General features: G+C 40.5%; 1 protein-coding gene across 8 annotated transcripts in view; it reads left to right on the top strand.

Moving 5' to 3' along the window:
- Nucleotides 1–20,460, top strand: part of myt1b (myelin transcription factor 1b) — a 115,921-nt gene that overhangs the window by 84,282 nt on the left and 11,179 nt on the right. For 7 of the 8 annotated variants that reach the window (XM_079587839.1, XM_079587838.1, XM_079587837.1 and 4 more), the window contains exons 4-14: nucleotides 1,605–1,705; nucleotides 5,308–5,362; nucleotides 6,560–6,590; nucleotides 8,012–8,074; nucleotides 8,956–9,245; nucleotides 10,064–10,987; nucleotides 12,894–13,028; nucleotides 13,270–13,360; nucleotides 14,053–14,172; nucleotides 16,843–17,057; nucleotides 17,643–17,833. In XM_079587839.1, coding sequence (XP_079443965.1) covers nucleotides 1,605–1,705; nucleotides 5,308–5,362; nucleotides 6,560–6,590; nucleotides 8,012–8,074; nucleotides 8,956–9,245; nucleotides 10,064–10,987; nucleotides 12,894–13,028; nucleotides 13,270–13,360; nucleotides 14,053–14,172; nucleotides 16,843–17,057; nucleotides 17,643–17,833 — 2,216 coding nt within the window. The remainder of the gene's footprint in view (nucleotides 1–1,604; nucleotides 1,706–5,307; nucleotides 5,363–6,559; nucleotides 6,591–8,011; nucleotides 8,075–8,955; nucleotides 9,246–10,063; nucleotides 10,988–12,893; nucleotides 13,029–13,269; nucleotides 13,361–14,052; nucleotides 14,173–16,842; nucleotides 17,058–17,642; nucleotides 17,834–20,460) is intronic. The other variant, XM_079587840.1, reaches the window with a different exon arrangement.

Below are 20,460 nucleotides of genomic sequence, written 5' to 3'. Positions count from 1 at the left end.
AGAGGCAAAAGGAGTATGGCAGATGTTTCATACCTCTTACTACAATACACCAAAACTGAAAACAGAAGTTGTTATAGAGACGATGATTCTTCTGATTAAAGAACCCAAATTCTTTACAACTGCAAATGGAAGGAACATAGCTTCAAAAAGTATTTTGATATAAAAAAATTGCCACACCAACTTAAAAAAGTGTCAATTTTTTTAAATGTGTATAAATTAAAAAGTGTGTTTTATGTATGTATATATATATATATATATACATTTTTTTTTTACATTGAAAAAACTTTCACAGAAATAATTTTTACTCAACACACAAACATTCTTGATATGACTTATAGACTTGACAGAGATATTCAAGATCTTTGTGACACTACACAAAGTTCTCTGATGTCCTCTGATCATCTCAAAGGCAAAGCATGAAGGGTTAGAACATGTTTTTATGTGTTTCGAACGTTGAAATCCACAGAAGATTTCCTCACGTAACTTTTAAGAGTTTGTTGCCTGCGGTATTGTTGACAGCTAAACAAAAGCGAGTTATGAACCGGGGTGGGGGTGGGGGGGGGGTGTCAGCTGTGAGATTTCATGAACAATGTCTGATTCGTGCTCATTGATGAATATAATGATTATTTTAATGCGCCCTGCATTTGATAGCAGAAGCAAGGGGATCCGATTTTATTGGGACATTCTTTTATCTTTTTATCATGCGCGTCTATCATGTGTGTGCCAGAGGGGGGTTGGGTTGCTGGTTTATGGAGAGATGGACTATTACCCTGATGAAAAAAAAAAAAGAAAGGAGGTGGGGGAAAAAAATCTGATTTATGGTTGATTCATTATTTACTGACCAAATTCCCTCCCCCAGCACGGTTCTGTCTTTGCGACCCCTCCCTTCTCTTACACTCCTGCCTGCTAAAAGCTCAATAAAAATGCACAAAAGTGATTGATTCTAATAGCAGACTGACAGAGCTTCCAGCTGGGGTGCTTTAGCATGCATATGCATGCGCGTATGTGCGAGTTTTTTTTTTTTTTTTTAGTTCTCGCCTCTCTTTAATTAGAAGTGCATAGGTCACATGTGTAAAAGGCCCAGCCCCCATCAGGACCTGTCAAACTGGCACTTCACACATATGACATTAAGCACCTTTCAGTCAACGCATATAGTGCTGTCAATATATTATATTAGTTAATGCATTTACACCCAAAGACAAATCTCACTTTTTTCTATGGTCTATATGTGGATCAGTGACAGGGCAACTCTGTTTATAGTATAATTTATAACAGTTTTAAAATAAAAAATGTTTTTTTTGGGGGGGGGGAGGCATGTAGTCTATGGTTGCGAGTGTGTGTCTTGCTGTTGGGATGGAGGGGGTTGTGTTTGGTGTGCTGAGGCTGCTGGTTTCAGATGCAGGTGGACAGGTGACGAGATGATCTGGCCGTTTCACTGCTGATGCAGTCTGTTACAGCGCTTCGAACCGAACACTCCTTTGGCCTCGCTCCGCAAAAACTCTTCCAACTGCCAGCGCAGATGCTGACGTGACTGTCTTTTCCCTTCATTTTCATTTTTTTTTTCATTTTCATTTATTGCATTCTCTCCCTCTCTTCTCAAACAGAAAATGAGTACCGGGGGAAACTCCTGAACCAGCGCTGGACGCGAGGAGACAAGATCAGCCGCTGCCGGCCCTCTCTCAGACTGCAGAGCCGACCAATCAAAGTGAGTTGCCCGAGTCCGTCAGCCAATCGCCACACGGAAACGTGGGCTTCCTGCCAAGTTGGCACAATTATAGGCGAAAGAGGGCTATACATTTATGACATTCATCAGTTCTGTCTGTCAGCACACTATGAAAGGAAGTCAGCGTTGTATTACGGCGACGTGCGCAGTTCATGCCAGCTTGACCTAGAATGGGTTTTGGCAGAGCAACCTAACCCCCCCTCTGAATGAGCTGAGATTTTAAAGTGTCCCGCGCCCCGTAATTATGAAGAATTGGGCTGTTCGACTCAACCTAATTTCGTTTTTAGAGCTTTCTTGCATTATTTAGGAAAACTGGAGAGGTTTGAAAGCGGGGCTGTCCTTGAGCTGCTTTTGTTTGCTATCTTTCATCAACATAAAAGAAAGTCTCTCTCTCTCTCTCATCCTCCTCCCCCCTTTCCTTTTTCTGCTTAGGTGTGTGTTTTTGGCTTTAAGTGGATGCATCCCTTTTCCTCCGCTTTCACTCTTTCTTCTACATGCTTTTTATTTGGAACAGACCACATTTCCAACCATCTATCTCTTTCACTTCTGCATTGGGAAATTCACTGGAAGAGATTTCTAATGGGGGAGAGAGAGAAAAAAAACAAGAGTAAGAGAGTCTTCGCTCTCTCCCGTGGGCCCATAAATGTGTTTTTTTTCCTCCACTCTGATGGAAAGAGTTCATCTGAAGCGATTGATTTATCGATCTAATTTGAAATGTTTAAAGGGTTGCAGTTGCAGGCAGTGCTTTTAAGAGCATCCAATTAGATAATACCAAACTCCGACTGATCAGCGTCATCCAACTGTGTGCAAAGGAATCAGAGCCGAGCTTATTCTCAAGCCACCACAAGCTCTTAAAAGAAAACACACAAGAGAGAGACGAGTTTATACACACACATACACACAAGCATAAACCTCTCTCGGTTGTCAATCAGGCCGTGATAGTGCATGTTAACTCCGCTCCCCTGATGGATGGCTCAGATCTCCTTGGCGACCGCATTGGCCTTCTTTAATTGGCCGATGCTTTCCGCAGGTAATTTTGGAGATGTCAGTGGTCCTGTCACTCCAGCACTGGTTTCCACGCCGGGCCTGGTTGCGTCCTCTTCTTGTAAATGCGAAAATGAATAAAAGGCTCATTTATGCGCACCGGAGGAGGAGGGGTGACCTTCTTTGTGAAGTCATTGCCCCCAGCCAGCAATTTACATAGAGCTGTCAGAAGAGCACGAAGGAGCGACTCCGTCCGCTTGTATGGAGAAGAGAGGGACACAATTAATAATGTAGCACACGGCCAGAAGGGATATGCGTGGACGTTCTCCCACTCTAAGTGGTAAAAAAAATATGTTGGCTTTATCTTAGCGTTCGCATTTTTCTGCCAAAAATGTTTCGCTCATTTCGCCGTCCCCATGCTCCTCTTCCAGTTCTCCCTCCTTCTCACAATCACTCTCATTTCTCATGCCAGCAGCCGTAATTAAAAACGCAGGGGAAAGGACAGGTTTGAAAACATTAAAAGGCCTTTGAATGATATTACGAAAGAAAGATGACACTGTCTTGCTCATCACAAACACCTTCGCAGGAACATGCAGATTTAATGAGGTGGAATTTGAAATATAAAAAAAGGAATGCAAACTCTGATGCGCTCACCTATTGGAAAGAGATGCGTAGCTATGGTTACACAAACATGAAAGCCCTCACGGCCTGTTTGATTCATGTGTTGACACTGAGGAGACGGCAGTGAGAGACTAGAGGAAGCTACAGTGGGTAAAGAATAAAACGACACGCATCTGCCCCTGGCTTTTGTGCTTGGGGTCAGAAAGTTACAAAGCTTGTTTCGAGAGATACAGAGAGGGCATAGAAGACTCGCAGATGGGCGAACCGCATACACGCTCGCACAAACACAACGCTCAGTGTTTGAGTCCGCCGTCTCTATTTGATCATCTATGTGAGAAAACTTTCCTCCCAGGCTGACAAGTCGAGCTCAGAGTATCGGCGCACAAAAAGCCGGCTTGTTGCTCAAGCACATGCGTGCTTGTGATCAAAACACCCCTGAGAGAGGAAGAGAGACTCTGTGCACCTGTCTGCCCGGATACACTCACACACACAGCCAACTTCCATCGCCCCATACGCAAACTCCCTCAAATGCAACACAACACACTCATTATCCGCCCGTGCTGAAAAGTCGGCAATCAACAGGAAGTGGCACTGGCAGAGAGAGTGCGCAGGGATGAAAAAGAAAGAGAAAGGGAGCGTGTGAAAGAGAAACTCCTCTGTGAAAGTGCAGTGTGCCCTTGCCAGCTCCAGCGCTGTATTAAAGGCGGCAGCTGGGAGCGGGGTGAGCAGCGCTCACGGAGGGTCAAAAGGAGAGAGTTTCGTGGATTTTCAAGGATTCCGTTCCATTTAAATCGCAGTAAAGTAATCAAAGCTAATGGCACCATTGTGCCGGTAGAAAAGATCCGATGGCTTTACAGTGAGCAGACTTCCCTCCGTCTGAGTGTGTGTGTGTGTGTGAGCGAGACTGAGAGGGATTGACACCTGCTCCTTTTGTGCCAGAAAGCGCAGCGAGTGTAGCGATCGGGGACTCTGTGCGGGAGGAATTACAGTGATTTGGAGTGCCTGTGTTTGTGTTATTTCTATCGCTGCGGTTAATATTGCTATTGTAATTAGCACTCGAGCTTGCCATGGGGCCGTGAACGCTCCTCTGGCAGATGCCGTGCACTGCTGTCTCTCTCTGTCCGTCCAATCACATTTATTGTTCACGGCCAGTCATTTATACGCTGATGATGGGTACATAAAGGTTAGGAAGGAGAAAACCGAAAAATGTACGGCAATTTAACTATTATTTTTATTTAATCTCTGTCATGTTTTCTGTCTATCCATCAGTCTGTCTGTCTGTCTGTCTGTCTGTCTGTCTGCCGTTCATTTTTCTATCTATCTATCCGTAGTTCATCTATCTGTCTGTCTATCTATCTATCTATCTATCTCTATCTATCTATCCGTATTTCTATCTATCTATCTATCTGTCTATCTATCTGTCTATCTATCTATCCGTAGTTCATCTATCTATCTATCTATCTATCTATCTATCTATCTATCTATCTATCTATCTATCCGTAGTTTATCTGTCTGTCTGTCTGTCTGTCTATCTATCTATCTATCTATCTATCTATCTATCTATCTATCTATCTATCTATCCGTAGTTCATCTATCTATCTATCTATCTATCTATCTATCTATCTATCTATCTATCTATCTATGCGTAGTTCATCTGTCTGTCTGTCTGTCTGTCTGTCTGTCTGTCTGTCTGTCTATCTATCTCTCTCTCTCTCTCTCTCTCTCTCTCTCTCTCTGTCTTTTTTTTCTGTCTGTCCATCTGTCATTCTTTGTCTGTTTATCCATTTCTCTGCTGATCTATCTTTCTATCTTAGTGTTTGCAGTATAAAAGAGAAATAGTGCTCCCAGTGAGTATTTACACTATGGAAATGTGTTTTTTATACATTATTCATGACTTCATTAACCTGAATGTATGGTGTGTGTGTGTGTCTCCTCCATCTATCGTTGTAGTCTTAACTCTCTCCTTTTCTCTCTGACAGATGAGTTTGGATACTGACGACAAGCGCACTCGCACACGGTCCAAAGCAGGAAGAGGTCAGTGAACTCTCTCTCTCTTGCTCTCGCTCTGTCTCTCTTTTTCTCTCACCTCTAAAGCTCATTTCTTTCACTGGTCAGCTGAGCATGTCTTATATGTTCACTCTAGGCATATCTAATATTATCTTCTCTCAAATAATCCTGCTCTTGAAGTCTCTAGAGGTCCTTTTGCAAGAAAATCCTATTCACTATGTAGCATTCAGTAAGTTTAAATAGAGCTTTGTGAGTGAGAAGAGCATTCAACCAAATGGAATGTCGAAAGTTAAAGAAATGCTTTGAAATATTACAATTGCATATGCATGACCAGATTACCCGACTGTTTGTTTCTAGAGGAATGATCTGGGTTCAATAGAAGTTCAGCTCTATGGACAGCATCTGTGAATACTGTCAAATAACACCACCAGTAATTCTGACTCATCTCTCAGCTTATAAAAAAAGTGTTTAATAATACGCATGCAATGAAAGTCTACAGGTTAAGGCATCCAGGAATAGTAACGAAAATTAATTCAGACTTACAAAAATGTGTGTTATTTGAGCTTTAAGTCATCCTTTTAGCAGAATGACCGTCAGATGAACTTCTGGTTATGAAGTATTCATTTATGTTGGTGGAGTTTTAATACAAAATGCAAAAGTTCAATAGTGGCGTCACATTCATTTCTTGTATCCTGCTGCAAATAATGCGAATGTTACATGTCTTGTTTACATGGTCATGTAAAGGGACGAGTTGAAATGCTAAACACGTTAAACCCCAAACGTTTCTTTAAAGCCAAAATTCTTCCAATCATTACCTCTTTGCATTATTTTTTCTTTGACTGGTTTTATTGTTTTCAAATAAATTGATTAGAGAGAGGCTTTTTTTCTTTTTCTTTTTTAACCATCGGCAGTTTTGCTCTGATTTCACCACTAAACTGAACTGGGACAATTAATCATATTTTCGTGCTGATTCGTGCATATTGTACTTTTTTTTATTTATTTTTTTCATCAAGGCTCGATGTTCTGGCTGACTCAGGTGTTTGTGTATATGTATGTACTGTGTGTGTGTGTGTTTCTTCTTGGTAATGTAGTCATGAATGTTACTGCATATGGCCTCCTGGGGTCTGTTATATATTTGTGATTTATTGATTGCGGTTCTATGCAATTATTTGCAGCTTTAGATTTTTCAGCTTATTTTTCTGTTCCTTGTCTTTCCCTCTGCAGTTCCCTCTGAGATTGTTGGACAGGAGCTGAGGTAAGACAGATTCGTTCTGTAAAGTTAAATATGCCTTTTTTTCTTATGCAGCGATTTTTTTTCTTTGTTTTTAAATCCATGTTTGATCGTGTTTTGACATTATTTGACTCACAATGCACGCCGCTTTAAAAACAAAATCCATTTTAATGTAACAAACTCATTTTCAACAATAATTATCATCAACAAAATGACTGACAGCAATAGAAATCTAATAAATGCGAGGAGTCCCAAGGTTATTACTGCATGGTCCTTTTTGTTTGCCTGATAAGCATTTGTTTCAAATGGCTAGTGTCTGCTAGTTTGTACCTATAGACCCAACAATACCAAATCTGTATGTGAGGAAGGGATATGAAAGCCTCATATTCTCAGCTCATTTCACTGTCAAGTGCACTGTGAAGTTTACAAGAGTGGAATTTATAACGGTATCAAACACACTCGCTAGCCGCCAGGGTCACTGAAGCTGCTCACGGCCATTTCTGTCACAGATCTTAAATAGAGCTCTGCTCAAAAGATGACCGAAAGATGCTTTCATACAGCAGTAGAACAGAATTATAAATGCTTCAAGGCATGATATGCCATGTATCTAGCTGGGTTTTGTTACCTATATATATATATATATTAATAAAAAGACCTGGTGACCTGACCCAGAAAGGTAATCGGCAACAAAATTCATGACCAGTCTCTCGCGTATGGCCAATACCATAGAATTTCCAAGAGTCGGGTACAACTGAAATTATTAATATCATTTATTGGCTTGAATATATCTCATACAATATGTGCAGAATATTGCACGGCTGGAAAAGGCTCTCAGCCAATCAGATTCGAGAACCAGAACTAACTGTTGTAAATGTATATAATGATATTAAAAAGTCACATTTATCTGCCATAAAAAAAAACGGTAAAAATCTTCGTATTTTAAACATGATGAGATGGTAAATAGAAATATTACACACTTACTAGTAGCTGAAAGCTAAGTTTGTGAATGATGGGTGTTCCGATGCCTATGCACTGCCACAGCAACCATCTGTCATGATGCATTACACACACACACACACACAGACAGAGATCATGTTTGATCAACACATGTGAGCGTGAAGATATAATTCGCGTTTAAATCTCAGCACTGTTTTGCTGGTAATAAATGAAAATGCCAATGAAACAAATTGACAAAATACTAGGGATTCCTGCAAAAGACAGAAGGGATTTCATGAAACGAAAGAAGGCTAGCCGCAGGAAACGGAAATCAATCACAGCTCCATCTTATTGACGAAGCAATTATTTAGCTAAATTTGAAAATCTATGTGTGTTTGTTTCTTGCTGTCCGTGGAAATACGGCTCCTGATGAACTATTTAGCACACAACCACAACGAAATAACAAAAGCTATAAAGCATCTCTAATTTGACCCCCTCTATCTGTTCAGCTGCCCCACTCCAGGATGCAATGGCTCAGGCCATATCAGTGGCAAATATGCCCGACACAGAAGGTACGACAGATGACATGCCCGTGTGGTGCTCCGTAGCCCCTGATTCACCTCCCTCTGCGGCCGCATAGCCTTTCCTGATCACAAACACTGTTCAGCCCGTAGATTAGATCATCTTAATCTGCATCTCTTCCTCTAATAATGACAATCTCCCTCTCTCTCTTGCTCTCGCTTTCCCTAACAGAGGTCTTTAGGCAGGGTATTGATTATTGGAGAGATATTACAGTTATGTGTATTTACACATGTATACAGTCAGGAAGCTATTTGAGATGCTTCATGTTTATAGATCTATCTCCGCTGCCCGTCCGATAGCAAGGTTTTCTAGGTGAGGGCTTTATTGAATTCCAGCCTCCATAACTCCCTCCATTCTCTCTCTCTCTCTCTCTCTCTCTCTCTCTCTCTCTCTCTCTCTCTCTCTCTCTCTCTCTCTCTCTCTCTCTCTCTCTCTCTCTCTCTCTCTCTCTCTCTCTCTCTCTCTCTCTCTCTCTATCTATCTATCTCTCTATCTATCTATCTCTCTCTCTATCTCTCCCTCTCTCTATCTCTCTCTCTCTCTCTCTCTCTCTCTCTCTCTCTCTCTCTCTCTCTCTCTCTCTCTCTCTCTCTCTCTCTCTCTCTGTTTCTTATTTTTATTGTAGTATAATTAAGTGTTCCAGCCAACTGGCTTTGATTTATAAAGGCTTTTATCCAGCACACTGCCCCCTACAGATCAATTTCCAACATCCTTCCATTCCTCATCTGAGTTTTCTGACCATATAGCATGTCACGCTTGGCTTGCATGTGTGTAGTTTGCATGCTTACATTGTTTTTCCACTTGTCTTTTGTCTTTTGAAGTCAAATTGACTTCTCGTCAATTGTTCTCACTGATTCGTCTTCTCCCGTAGTGCTTTGAGCTGCCCGTTGGCCAGAAAAAGGCGCCTACAGGAAGCAGAGTCAGAGCAACCCGCCTCCAAGAGGAAGTCCCACCCGCTGAAGCTGGCAATGGACGAAGGCTTCAATGCAGAGAGTGAGGGGAGCGGAGAAGAGACGGAGTTGAGGGAGGAAGAGGAGGAGGACGAAGAACAGGCACCGCAGGCTGGTGGTCAAGAGCGTGAGGAAGAGGAGCAAGAAGAAGAGGAGCAAGCGAAACGCAACACGGAGAGCATTCATACAGAAGAAGAGGGTGGTGATGAAGGTGAGGAATAAAAACTGAATCAGAATATGATTGTCAGTCTTGTTTGGGACAATAAATACAATTGAAAATGAAAAACGCACTCTGTACCCGAAGTGTCTACATATACATTTTTATGAGTCACAACCAGTGTTTTGAGAGTGAACTCTGTTGATTTGTGCCGTATTAAACAGAATTGCACTTAACAACTAGTTGACTGTCACATCATTGACATATGTATGGCAAGCGCCGCATACTTTCTGGGTTATTCTTTGCTGTCAATGTTGGAGCTCCAAACTCTCTCAGGTGACAGTAAATGCCAGGAAATAAGCTGTTGAGCAGTAAGAAAGCGAGACAGTATTCCTGTTAAATTTAGAAGAAAAGGAAAAAAACAGAACCCATAGAGATTTTACTTATTACCGGGGAGTATAAAAAGCTGCAGGAGCTGTCAAAAACAGTTTAGAATAAAAAACAAATCCTTTAAGATTCAACACAAAGTCTTGCAAAGAAATACTTTATTTCTTCTGTGAAACACAAGTGCCTCAGTATTTTTTGTCCACACGGTGAAAGACAACATTGGGCCCCACTGAATTGCATTATATGGCCAAAAGAACCAGAGACATTTTTCAAAAAATATTTGATGTCCCACAGAAGTAAAGTCATACAGGTTTGAGGTGTGGGTAAATGATGACATAATTCTTATTTTTTTTGGGTGAGCCATCAATCCACGTCTGCTGCTATAGTATGTACTGGACAATTTGAGAGTCAAACCTCGACTGTAAACGTATTCTTTAAAAAGGACACCTTTTTAACATTTTCATCCTTCTTTCTGTCTCACACAGAGGAGTGTATCATCATTGAGGCATCCAGCACAGACAAGCCCACGCTCTCATCCTCTGAGGATCTCTCCAACTATCAGCACATAGTGGCCAACTCAATGACCCACCTCAACAACCACAACAATGGTCCCGTGTCGCCGCAACAACAACAGCCCGTCACAGTGGAAATGCAAGATAAAAGCCCTTTTAGGGAACCAGAAGAAGAAGAGAAAGAAGAATATGAAACAGAGGAAACAAGGAACGAAGGGGTTCTGGTGACTAGGGAGAATGGGGTGTTGGGAAATACAGGTGAGATGGAAGATAGAGAAGAGGACATGCGCACTGAGACCCAGAAAGAGTCAGACCACCAGTATTTTACTGAGGAGATGCAAACACAAAAGGATGAAGAAGATGATGATGAGGATGATGATGATGATGAGGATGATGAGGGGCTGAGGTCTGAGATGCAAAAAGGAGAGGCATACATGGAGGAGTACAATGATGTTAGGTCTGAAGAGGAAGGGGAGAGAGAAGCCCCTTCGGTTATCACTGCCACTCAGGGATCCCACGTAAGGGAAGACTACGTTTCTCACAAACTCACTTTGCCAGAAAGTTACAGCTCCAGTAAGGCCGCCACATCGTCTCCTGTGGTTATCGAAGTGCAGTCTGAGGAGTCGGAGAGGGATGCCGACGTGGACGGGAATGATGATGATGATGATGGGGACGACGACAGCTTGTCTCAACGCTCAACGGTGGCGGACGAGTCCGAGATGTTCGACATAATGCGGGGGAACCTGGGGTTGCTGGAGCAGGCCATTGCTCTGAAAGCCCAACAGGTCAAAGCTCACCGGGAGCTCAGCCGCATTCCCGAACACCACCGCTTCTTTCCTCTCGACGACCGGACCGGCAAACACATGGAACATATCCGCAAGAGCTGCTTTGGAAAAGGTCAGATCTTTATCATTTTACCTTCCAACCCCTGTAAAATTGATAAATTCATAAATTCATTTGATGCGACAATTTTTGTTGATTATGATGCATGTATAATGTCTTTAGTCTTCACAAAAGTTTTGTGCAAAGCCGTTCTTACATGAACTGTATGATCAATGTGACTATTTATGCTCACATGGTTGTCTTAACAATTTTTACATAAAACTATTTTTACATAAACTGTTGCATGAAGCTATATAAAAAATGGTTTGGCATAAAAAAACTATGTAAAGACATTGATTGTACAACCACGTGCTCATCAATTGAATTTAAGTTTACAATTAATTTGCATTGAAATGAACTTTTCTTACATAAATGGATTCATAGGAATTATGTGAAGACTTATATAAATTGCATACGATTATGTACAATTTACACAAGAATACTTATGCAAAGACTTTACATTGTATCTTCATAGTTTTTAATGGAAAAACCATGTAAATGGTTGCATCAATGCGACTATTTACAAAAGGATGGTTATATGAAGTGTTTACAGTCTTTATGTAAAACATAAATTGTTGCATAAAGTTATTAAAATCTGCTTTAACATAAAAACAAAGTAGAGAACCATTCTTACATTACTTATTTTTTGCAGTGATGCGGCCATTTACATAAGAATGATTTTATGTAAAAGCTATGTCGAGATGTCGCACAACCAATGGTGCTTTGAAGTTCAATTGATGTCCATGAACAATTTGCTCTGAAATGCATTCTAACATAAATGGATTTGCGTAAAATACATACAGAAATTCTTTCTGCTTTTGTTTGAGGAATGAATATACATACACACTCTAAAGCAAGAAACTATTTCAGAAGTGTACTCAGAGTGCTATTTAAACATCGCACATATGCATTTTTCAACACACCCTACACTAGCGCTCAAATATCAACAAATTCTCATAAATAAACACCCACACATGATTAATCAGAAAGAAGATTAAAATGGCAAGCTCTCGCTCAGGCAAAGAACTGCAAGATTAATAATGGGGGAAGCAATCTGGAGAGTATAAATGGGTCAAATGAATTGGTTTCCATAGATAAACTCCAGCCTTAGTCTATAATTACTGAAGCACTTAGAAAGAGAGAGAGTGCGAGAGAGTTGAAGGGGAGAGAGGGTGTGTGTAATTAGATTGGTTTGGCACGTGTTTATTTGTTTATTGGTTTTGTTTGTGGTGTTGTTCTGCTCTCGGTTGGCACCGTGCCCGGTCCGTGTGGCGCTGGATTCAGCCGAGCGCTCGGTAGGGCTCCACACCCCCTCTATAACTGGCCTCCTCACGCTCCGACCAGTTTTAATTAGGAGGTGCATGTCTCGTTAACATTTCAACATTTAATTAAGGAGCCACTGGAGCGCACATGCAAGCTCTTTCTCTCTCTACGTCTCTCACTTTCTCTCCCTTTCCTTTTCTCTCTCTCTTTCTCTCTCTCCTCGTCTGTTTTTCATGTTTTTCGGTTTTGCCTTTGTCCTTGCACCTTCGCTCATTTACCTTGGACCCCACACACACTCTTTCTCACTCTCTCCTCCTGTATAATATGGAGATGTGCTTTGCCAATGGTAAAGTCTGTTTAATGAGCTCCGTTTTTTCAGTAGATAGTCCAATAAACCCCAGCGCACCCTCACCGAAGATAATAATCCTGAATGGAAACATCCACCTGCCTGCACACATAATGACTGTAATTATCACCGTAAATGTGCCCTCTCATGGGCCCAAAGGCAACTTTACAACTTCCAGAGAGCATGAAACTGGAGAGCGTGTTTGTGCGTAATGTGTGCGGTACTATGCACGTCTTTTGTATGTTTCTGTCCTGACAGAAGTGATTATGACTTCAGATAAGGTTTGACTGACAGGTGTTTTGCTGCTCACAGAGAGTTCTAGATCAGAGAAGCGAGAGATCAAATGCCCAACCCCCGGGTGCGATGGAACGGGTCACGTGACCGGACTCTATCCCCACCACCGCAGTCTGTCAGGCTGCCCACACAAAGATCGGATCCCTCCAGAGAGTGAGTCAATATCAAAATACTGTTGAAACATCTCTTGATTGCGTGATAAGCTGCAGGAAAAGAGAAAAAGCGTCACTTTAACCTGCACTTTAGACGTCTAGTATTGTGTGTGTTCTTTCCTAAACCTGTCACTTATTTCATAGTTCAAAATCGAAGCTGGTAGACATTTTTTTTTTTTTTTTTTTGGTTCATTGTCTGACTCGTTATTATTTTTTTCTGCACTCTGATTGGTTGTTCTCAGTTTTGGCCATGCATGAGAATGTCTTAAAGTGCCCAACACCGGGATGCACTGGTCAGGGTCATGTCAACAGCAACCGCAACACACACCGCAGGTACGGAGTCTCCTATTTCAGAATCATAGATCCCCAAATGTACTTTTACTATCTTTATGGGTACATTTGATCCACATAATGACATTTATACACTCTTAAAAATAAAGGTTCCAATGGAATAGAAGGACCATTTTGTATTCCCCAAAGAACCTTTCAAACAACAGTTCTAAAAATAACCTTTCTTTTCTTCATATTTCAATAATCTTCCATTGTACAAAAGATTCTTTACAACTGAAAATGTTCCATGGATGTGTTAACACTTTATTTTGATAGTCCACTTTAGACATTCTACTAGCTATAAGTAACTTTGCAACTACATGTCAATTGACTGTCATTAGAGTATTAGTAGACTGTCTGCTTAATATCTGCTACCACTTTATATTGATGGTCCCCCAACAGATATTCAGCTGACTATAAGTAACTTGGCAACTACAAGTCAACTTATTCTCCTAACCCGAACCCAAACACATCCATAATCTAACAGTCTACTACACTCTACTAATACTCTAATGAGAGTTAGTTGACATGTATTTGCAAAGTTACTAATTGTTAGTCGAATGTCCAAAGTGGACTATCGAAATAAAGTGGAACCAAAGGGGTGTCATGGAACCATTGATGCCAATAAGGAACCTTTATTTTTAAGATTGTAGTGTATTTCCTCACTCATTCTTTCACATCTCCTCTTCTGTCAGTTTGTCTGGATGTCCCATCGCTGCTGCCGAAAAGCTCACGAAGGGTCATGACAAGCAACACCTGCCCCAGCCCATGGGCGAGCACATCAAGGGCAGCCCAAACTCTGACCGTGTACTCAGGTGAGCCCTAAACACCAATGAAACAAACCCAGGAACTTGAAACATCAGCATTTATTCCTATTTTTTCCCAGCAACAGCAAACTTACCTCATGTTCGGTCTCCTCCTGTCCTTCAGCTTCTATGTCAGCAGAATGTGTCCATCAAACACACCTGCTGTGGTTGGTTAGCACAGCTGTCATTCACTGCAGGGCTGAACTCACTTACCGCAGCACGATTGGTCAGGCATTTCGGAAAATCAGTTCTCCCTTTCCTTTGCCCTTCTAATAGAGCACAGCCTGCCATTTCATGCTGGGATCGGGCCTCAAACCTGCTAGTCTAATTACGCCACTGATAAGCTAATTATGGGACTTACAGGGCATGGAGTATTGGAAAAATAATTACTTTCCTTCAGGAAGCATGTCTGTGGTCAGACAAAGCAATGCGGATTATGAAAATAATAAGCAGTCCTCTCTTATTAGTGTTATTCTGATTTAAATGAGCGTCAGTTCACTGAGAAAGCCCATTAAGGGAAGATGTCGACAATGAAAAGTCACCAGAGAGACCTCTGACGGCTCTGCATGCCACCCCTGCTAATGGGATGCACTGACTAATGAAGAGACAGGAAGCAGAGGCTAATATACTTTACATGCCATTGTCACGCAGATCATAACACGCGTTGGTGTTTGCGTGCGTGTTTTTCCTTCAAACCGTGTCTGCTGGTTTACGCCTGAAATCCGTTAATGATGTTAAATACAGAACACAGTGTCATAGAGCGCAATGACACGCACACCCATATGCTAGCATTCTTTTGCTCGTTTCCATAACCTAGCAAGCCGCCTACTGCCTAATTTTAAAACAACATCCTGACCATCATGGTCACTGTATATTGGACTTCAGTGGAGTTTGACCAAAGTCTGTTTGCTCAGCGGCCATATTTGTGTATGCGAGACCAATTCCTACCTACTTGACATTAGCTAATAGCTTGAATATTCTAATAAACAAACTATATTACATGCACAAATATTAAATATAAGTTATAATGTAAAGGACACATAAGATGCTGCCTTAGCATTTGACTAAAATGTTAAATACTGCATAGGTAGCAGTTGCCTTTAACTCCTTATCAAGCGCCTCCCTTTTTTTGAATATACATGAAAATGCACATTCCGAACTTAAATGGTTGTAATTCAAGAATGCTTTGGAGTATAGATGTAAGATTGGTCTTGTTTTTAAGAAGACATTTGGCAGATTTTTGTAGAAGAGAAATAAATTAAAGTTAAACAGAAAAAAAGTTATAGAAGTTTGAGTTAATGAAAATGTACAACGTTAAAAATTTAATTATTCATATTTTATATAAAATATATATTTTCAAAACCTGGGGGACTCTAAAAATGCAAAAAAATCAAAGGCAAAAATCTGAACAAGTTGTGTTTAAAATTTTAGGTTGATATCTAAAAAAATAAGCTTTCAGTGAGATTTAGTTTGGGCGCAGTACCAAACTTTTTCACTAGTTGACATTACTGCCCATATAAGGGCGCCTCCATTTCCATATGTTGTTTGAGTGATCTGAACCATTATTTTTACAATTTTCATACAATTTATGAAGTAGAAATCCTATTCAGAAGTATTTTTGGAAGTTTGGCAGATTTTTAAATGAATTCAACCTCTAAGAAACACAAAAAGAACACGTATGTGCATTATAGCTCGCTGCCACGAATGGTGAATCACAAATGGTAAATCTATATTTTTTTTATTTATATTTAAAACATTTTCAGACCTTTTTTTTCTAAAACAATTGAATGGATGCTATCTTTTGAACTCTTGGCATGAAAACAAACTGAGGTTTCTACCATTCTTTCATGATTTTTCATGTTCATCACTATTTCAAAATAAAGGTCTGTATACGCCTTAGGAGTATGAAAATATTCTTGTTGCAAATTGATCAATTACGGCTCCTCTGTAATGTATTTTAAAAATCAGTCACCACAAATGAAAACTAGAGATTTTAAGCTTTCAAATGACATATAGTTTGTCAAGATTGGTTTAGGTTTAGTATAGGATATTACTGTTTAAAATATATAATGGCCGCGGGCCCGCCGGCGGGCCGGTGCCAATATAAAGGGTTAATAGCCTTTGAATCTGGAGCATTTATGATGCCTTAAAATCCAGCTTCAGTAGGCAACCTACTAGGTCTTGGAGCATGTCTTTTCAGAGTTTTTCTTCAGAACAGAGAAAGGGCCGCGAGGGCTCATGGTTCTTCAGGAAAAGAAGTCGGTTTTAGGGCTTCAATTCCATGCTATATGATATGCTAATGTGCTCAGTGCTGATAAGACACTATTTAATCCTCTTCTCCTTCAGTCAGCCTGCTTTCAAACCTCGCTCTCTCCCTCTCTCTCATTTACTCTTTTACAGGCTATTTATCTGTGGAACTTTTCCTTCCTTTTTCTTTTTTCGCTGTATCTCTGGCTCATTGTCAGTCTTTCAATTCCGCTTCTCTTCTGCTGTCTAATTCCAGCCCACTCTTTCACTCTTGATCTTTTATGCTCACTTACACTTATCCTTTTATGCTTCTTTTTTCTTCACTGCAGGGATATTGATTCTTTTGTAGAGGAAGAAAATGACAGAACCTCTCTCTCTCTCTCTCTCTCTCTCTCTCTCTCTCTCTCTCTCTCGCTACCCATTTTTATTCAGGCCCATGTGTTTTGTGAAGCAGTTGGAGATTCCTCCGCACGGCAGCTACAGGCCCAGCCTCGTCCCCGCCACACCACGCGCTAATCTGGCCAAGGAACTGGAGAAGTACTCCAAGGTGTCCTTCGATTATGCAAGCTTCGACGTGCAGGTGTTTGGCAAGCGCATGCTCGCCCCAAAGATGCACACCAGCGAAACTTCACCCAAAGCCTTCAAATGTGAGCAGGATTAGTCATGCTTTATGAACGCTATGTAAAATACACCTCTTGCAGTGCAGAGATGTGTGTAAGTTGTGTGCTTTGTGAATAGTATGGCTAAGCTTTAAGATTCTCTATTGTCATACTGCAAGGAAGGGTCATCAAACATAATGGTCCGTCATTAATAGGTAATAAGTAATGCAGGACAAATGAGTTGCACTACATTAACATTTCAGATACTATTATTACCTAATACGGAAACGGGATTAACTAATCAGAATATCAGATTTAGGACTGAGATAGTTCCTTATTAGGTAATCAATAATTACTGAACGAGATTAGCCTCATTAACTTTTTCCCGCCATTGACAGAATTTTCCAGCTTTCCGTGTTATCACTGTTATGCGGCAGGGGGCGCTATTATGCATCTTCTGAAATAGTATTGAATCTCCAGATCAAAACACAGGAAAAAAGGAACAGAAACAGGCGATAAAAGCATCGCTTATGCACGTTGTACTCTTTGGCGGGGAAACGTGATTTTCTCAGCGTTTTGTTCGAAATTTAGTATTTTACTATTAACTAGTGTAATATTCTCTTTTGCCCTCAGCCAAACCTCCATTCCCCAGGGCCTCCCCCCCAAGCCCCAGCTTGCACGTAGGTTATGGAAAAAGCTCCTCCAGTGGCTATGACTATTCCCATGATGCCGAAGCTGCCCACATGGCTGCCACTGCGATCCTCAACCTGTCCACACGCTGCTGGGAGAGACCAGAGAACCTCAGCATCAGACACCCAGATAAGGTACAGAACAATTTCATATAACGCTGACTTTTAACCAATCACAGTTCTTTTTTTCTTTTTTTTACGTGTCAGCTTTACAGAAAATACTTTAATTGGTTTCTAGAAAAAATAACATGCACACAAATGAACACAAATTTTCAAGAAGGATTTTCTGTACAGTCAATCATGGACCGATCAAATGTTTTAGTTCAACTGGTTTAGGGGAAAGTCATGCACAATTTGTCATCAGAATTTCTGCGTAAAAGTAAAAAAATATATATTTTTAAAGATACTCAGAAAACTAACTAAAAAATACAGTTCTACTATACGATAGGATACTGTTTACTTCTATTGTTTAATAGAATAACTACGGTAGCTTATTTACTAGAGACAGCACTCAGCTAAAACAGTTGGCAAACATTAGCCAGTACATTGCCAATACATAAAGACTGTTGGGTAGTAACCAACTAAAAGTAGTGATGCTAACTAAACAACATTTTTAGCTGTTTTGATAATAAAGAAGCTGTTAGGTAACAAGCTAGTAATGAGTAGCTTGACAAAACGCATTTGCCTTGCAACCAAGCCTGCTGAGGCAATAATCAGACAGTTTTTTCTGAAGTAGTGTAAGGAATTCATTTTAGCAATTTGGTTCATTTGGGTGTTTTGTTGCAGTGAACTGACTCAGAAAAACAATTCACAAATTCATCTTTGATCTGAGTCTTTGATCAGCCGTTTTCTCAGAAGTCCCTATAAAGAATTTTACATATTTTTGTAGTGAAATAAAATTTAGTTTTATATTGCTGTTTTTGATTAATTTATTTGAATGAGAGTGTTTTCTTGTCTTATTAGCTGCATTTAGTTTAGTATGTGTTCAAATGTGGTGCTGTCACCCCAATTAAGATCCTTATTGTTTCTGTTCTGCCAGATCTACAGGTAGCTTAACTACTTAGCATAGCAAGCTACGGTTTCAAACTAGTTTCCACAACATTGCTAACTACACATACCATGTGAAGATGTTTAGATTAGTTTATAATGGTAAGCATCTATTGATTGAATAAAGTCTGTCTCCGTTTGTGATTGATCTTCAGCAGAGTTTGTATCAGAGGTGAATGTAGCGTTAGCGTGAATGCGTTTGCTTGCTGTTGAGATCTTATTGCGTCATCTCACCTCCCTTTCATCTGTCCCTCCGTACGTTTCATCCTTGTCTCCTCTTCATGTTGTTATTGCATTAAGTTGATAGTGAGCTCCCTAGATAGGGCAGGACCAGGTGCTCCATGTTCTTTTATTTAATATTTCCATGGATAATGCTAATGAGGGCATCTCTCTCTCTCATTCTCTCAATTTCCTCTCCCTTTTTTCTTTCTTTTCTTTCCTTGTCCGTTTTCACACCCAAAGATATAAGCTATCAGCCTCTTCCCTCCCCCTCCTCCATCAGAGAACTCTGGGATCTATACTGTAATTGGAGAAGCTCTGTCCTCATATTGTGATTTTTTTTTATAAAAGCTTTCTCCTCATCCCAGGGAGTGACTACTTCATCATTTTTCGATTTCCTGACATGTTTTTAGCAGAAGGGGATAAAAGGGGAAGATTAATGGGCAGAAAGGCCCAGTGGCTCAACGCTAATCAGACTGGGACTGCTCTGGGATCAGTGCCTACTGTGTGTGCACATCTCCAACTTCATATGCACTCGCACAAATATGTAAACATGCCCATTTTAATACTAATCCATCCATCATCCGTCTACATCTGCACACATTGTGTGTTATAATAGGAACCCATGTAATAGCTGTGTTACTTTGTTGTTAAGCTTCATTATTTTTTTTAATTAATTTTACAAAGATTGTATTGCATAATTTTACTTTTCTAAGCAATTACATTGCAATGCCTCGTCATGACCCACAACACTCTAACAAGCAAATAGCAATGTGCTAAACCACATTAGCAACTGCATAGCAACACCCTAGCAACCGCACAGAACACATTAGCAGCTGCATAGCAACACCCTAGCAACCAAATAGCAATGTGCTAAACCACATAAAACACATTAGCAACTGCATAACAACACCCTAGCAACAGCGCAGAACACATGAGCAGCGGCATAGCAAACCCCTAGCAACCACATAGCAATGTGCTAAACCACATAGAACACATTAGCAACTGCATAGCAACAGCCATATCAATGTGCTAAAAAACCATATAGACCACCTTATCAACCGCACAGCAACGTGTTTGCAAACACCCTAGCAACCACATAGCAAAGTCCTAAACAAATACAGAACACCCTAGTATCTGCAACGTAATGACAATCACCCACAATAACCGAACTTCCCCAATATTATAATATTACAGAAAATATATTTATATTATGCATTTTTATCACATCTTCACCCACAACACCCTGGCAACCACATAGCAACGCCTTGGCAAACAATCACAAAACCCACATAGAGATGTGCTAAAAAACAAAACAATACAGAACACCATAGCAAATGCTTGTCAATAATCAACAAAACCCTAGAAACCACATAACAATGCGCAACAAAAAAACATACAGAACACCACATCAACGCCTTGGCAACCACCCACAACATCCCAGTATTGTGAAAGCGAGTTTTGCACCACTCACACTTTTTTGTAAAATGTAAGAA

This window comes from Phoxinus phoxinus (assembly GCF_949152265.1).
Source record: "Phoxinus phoxinus genome assembly, chromosome: 18".
NCBI lineage: Eukaryota > Metazoa > Chordata > Actinopteri > Cypriniformes > Leuciscidae > Phoxinus > Phoxinus phoxinus.
The sequence above is the reverse complement of the archived record's forward strand: the minus strand, read 5'-3'. Positions and strand labels throughout refer to the sequence as shown.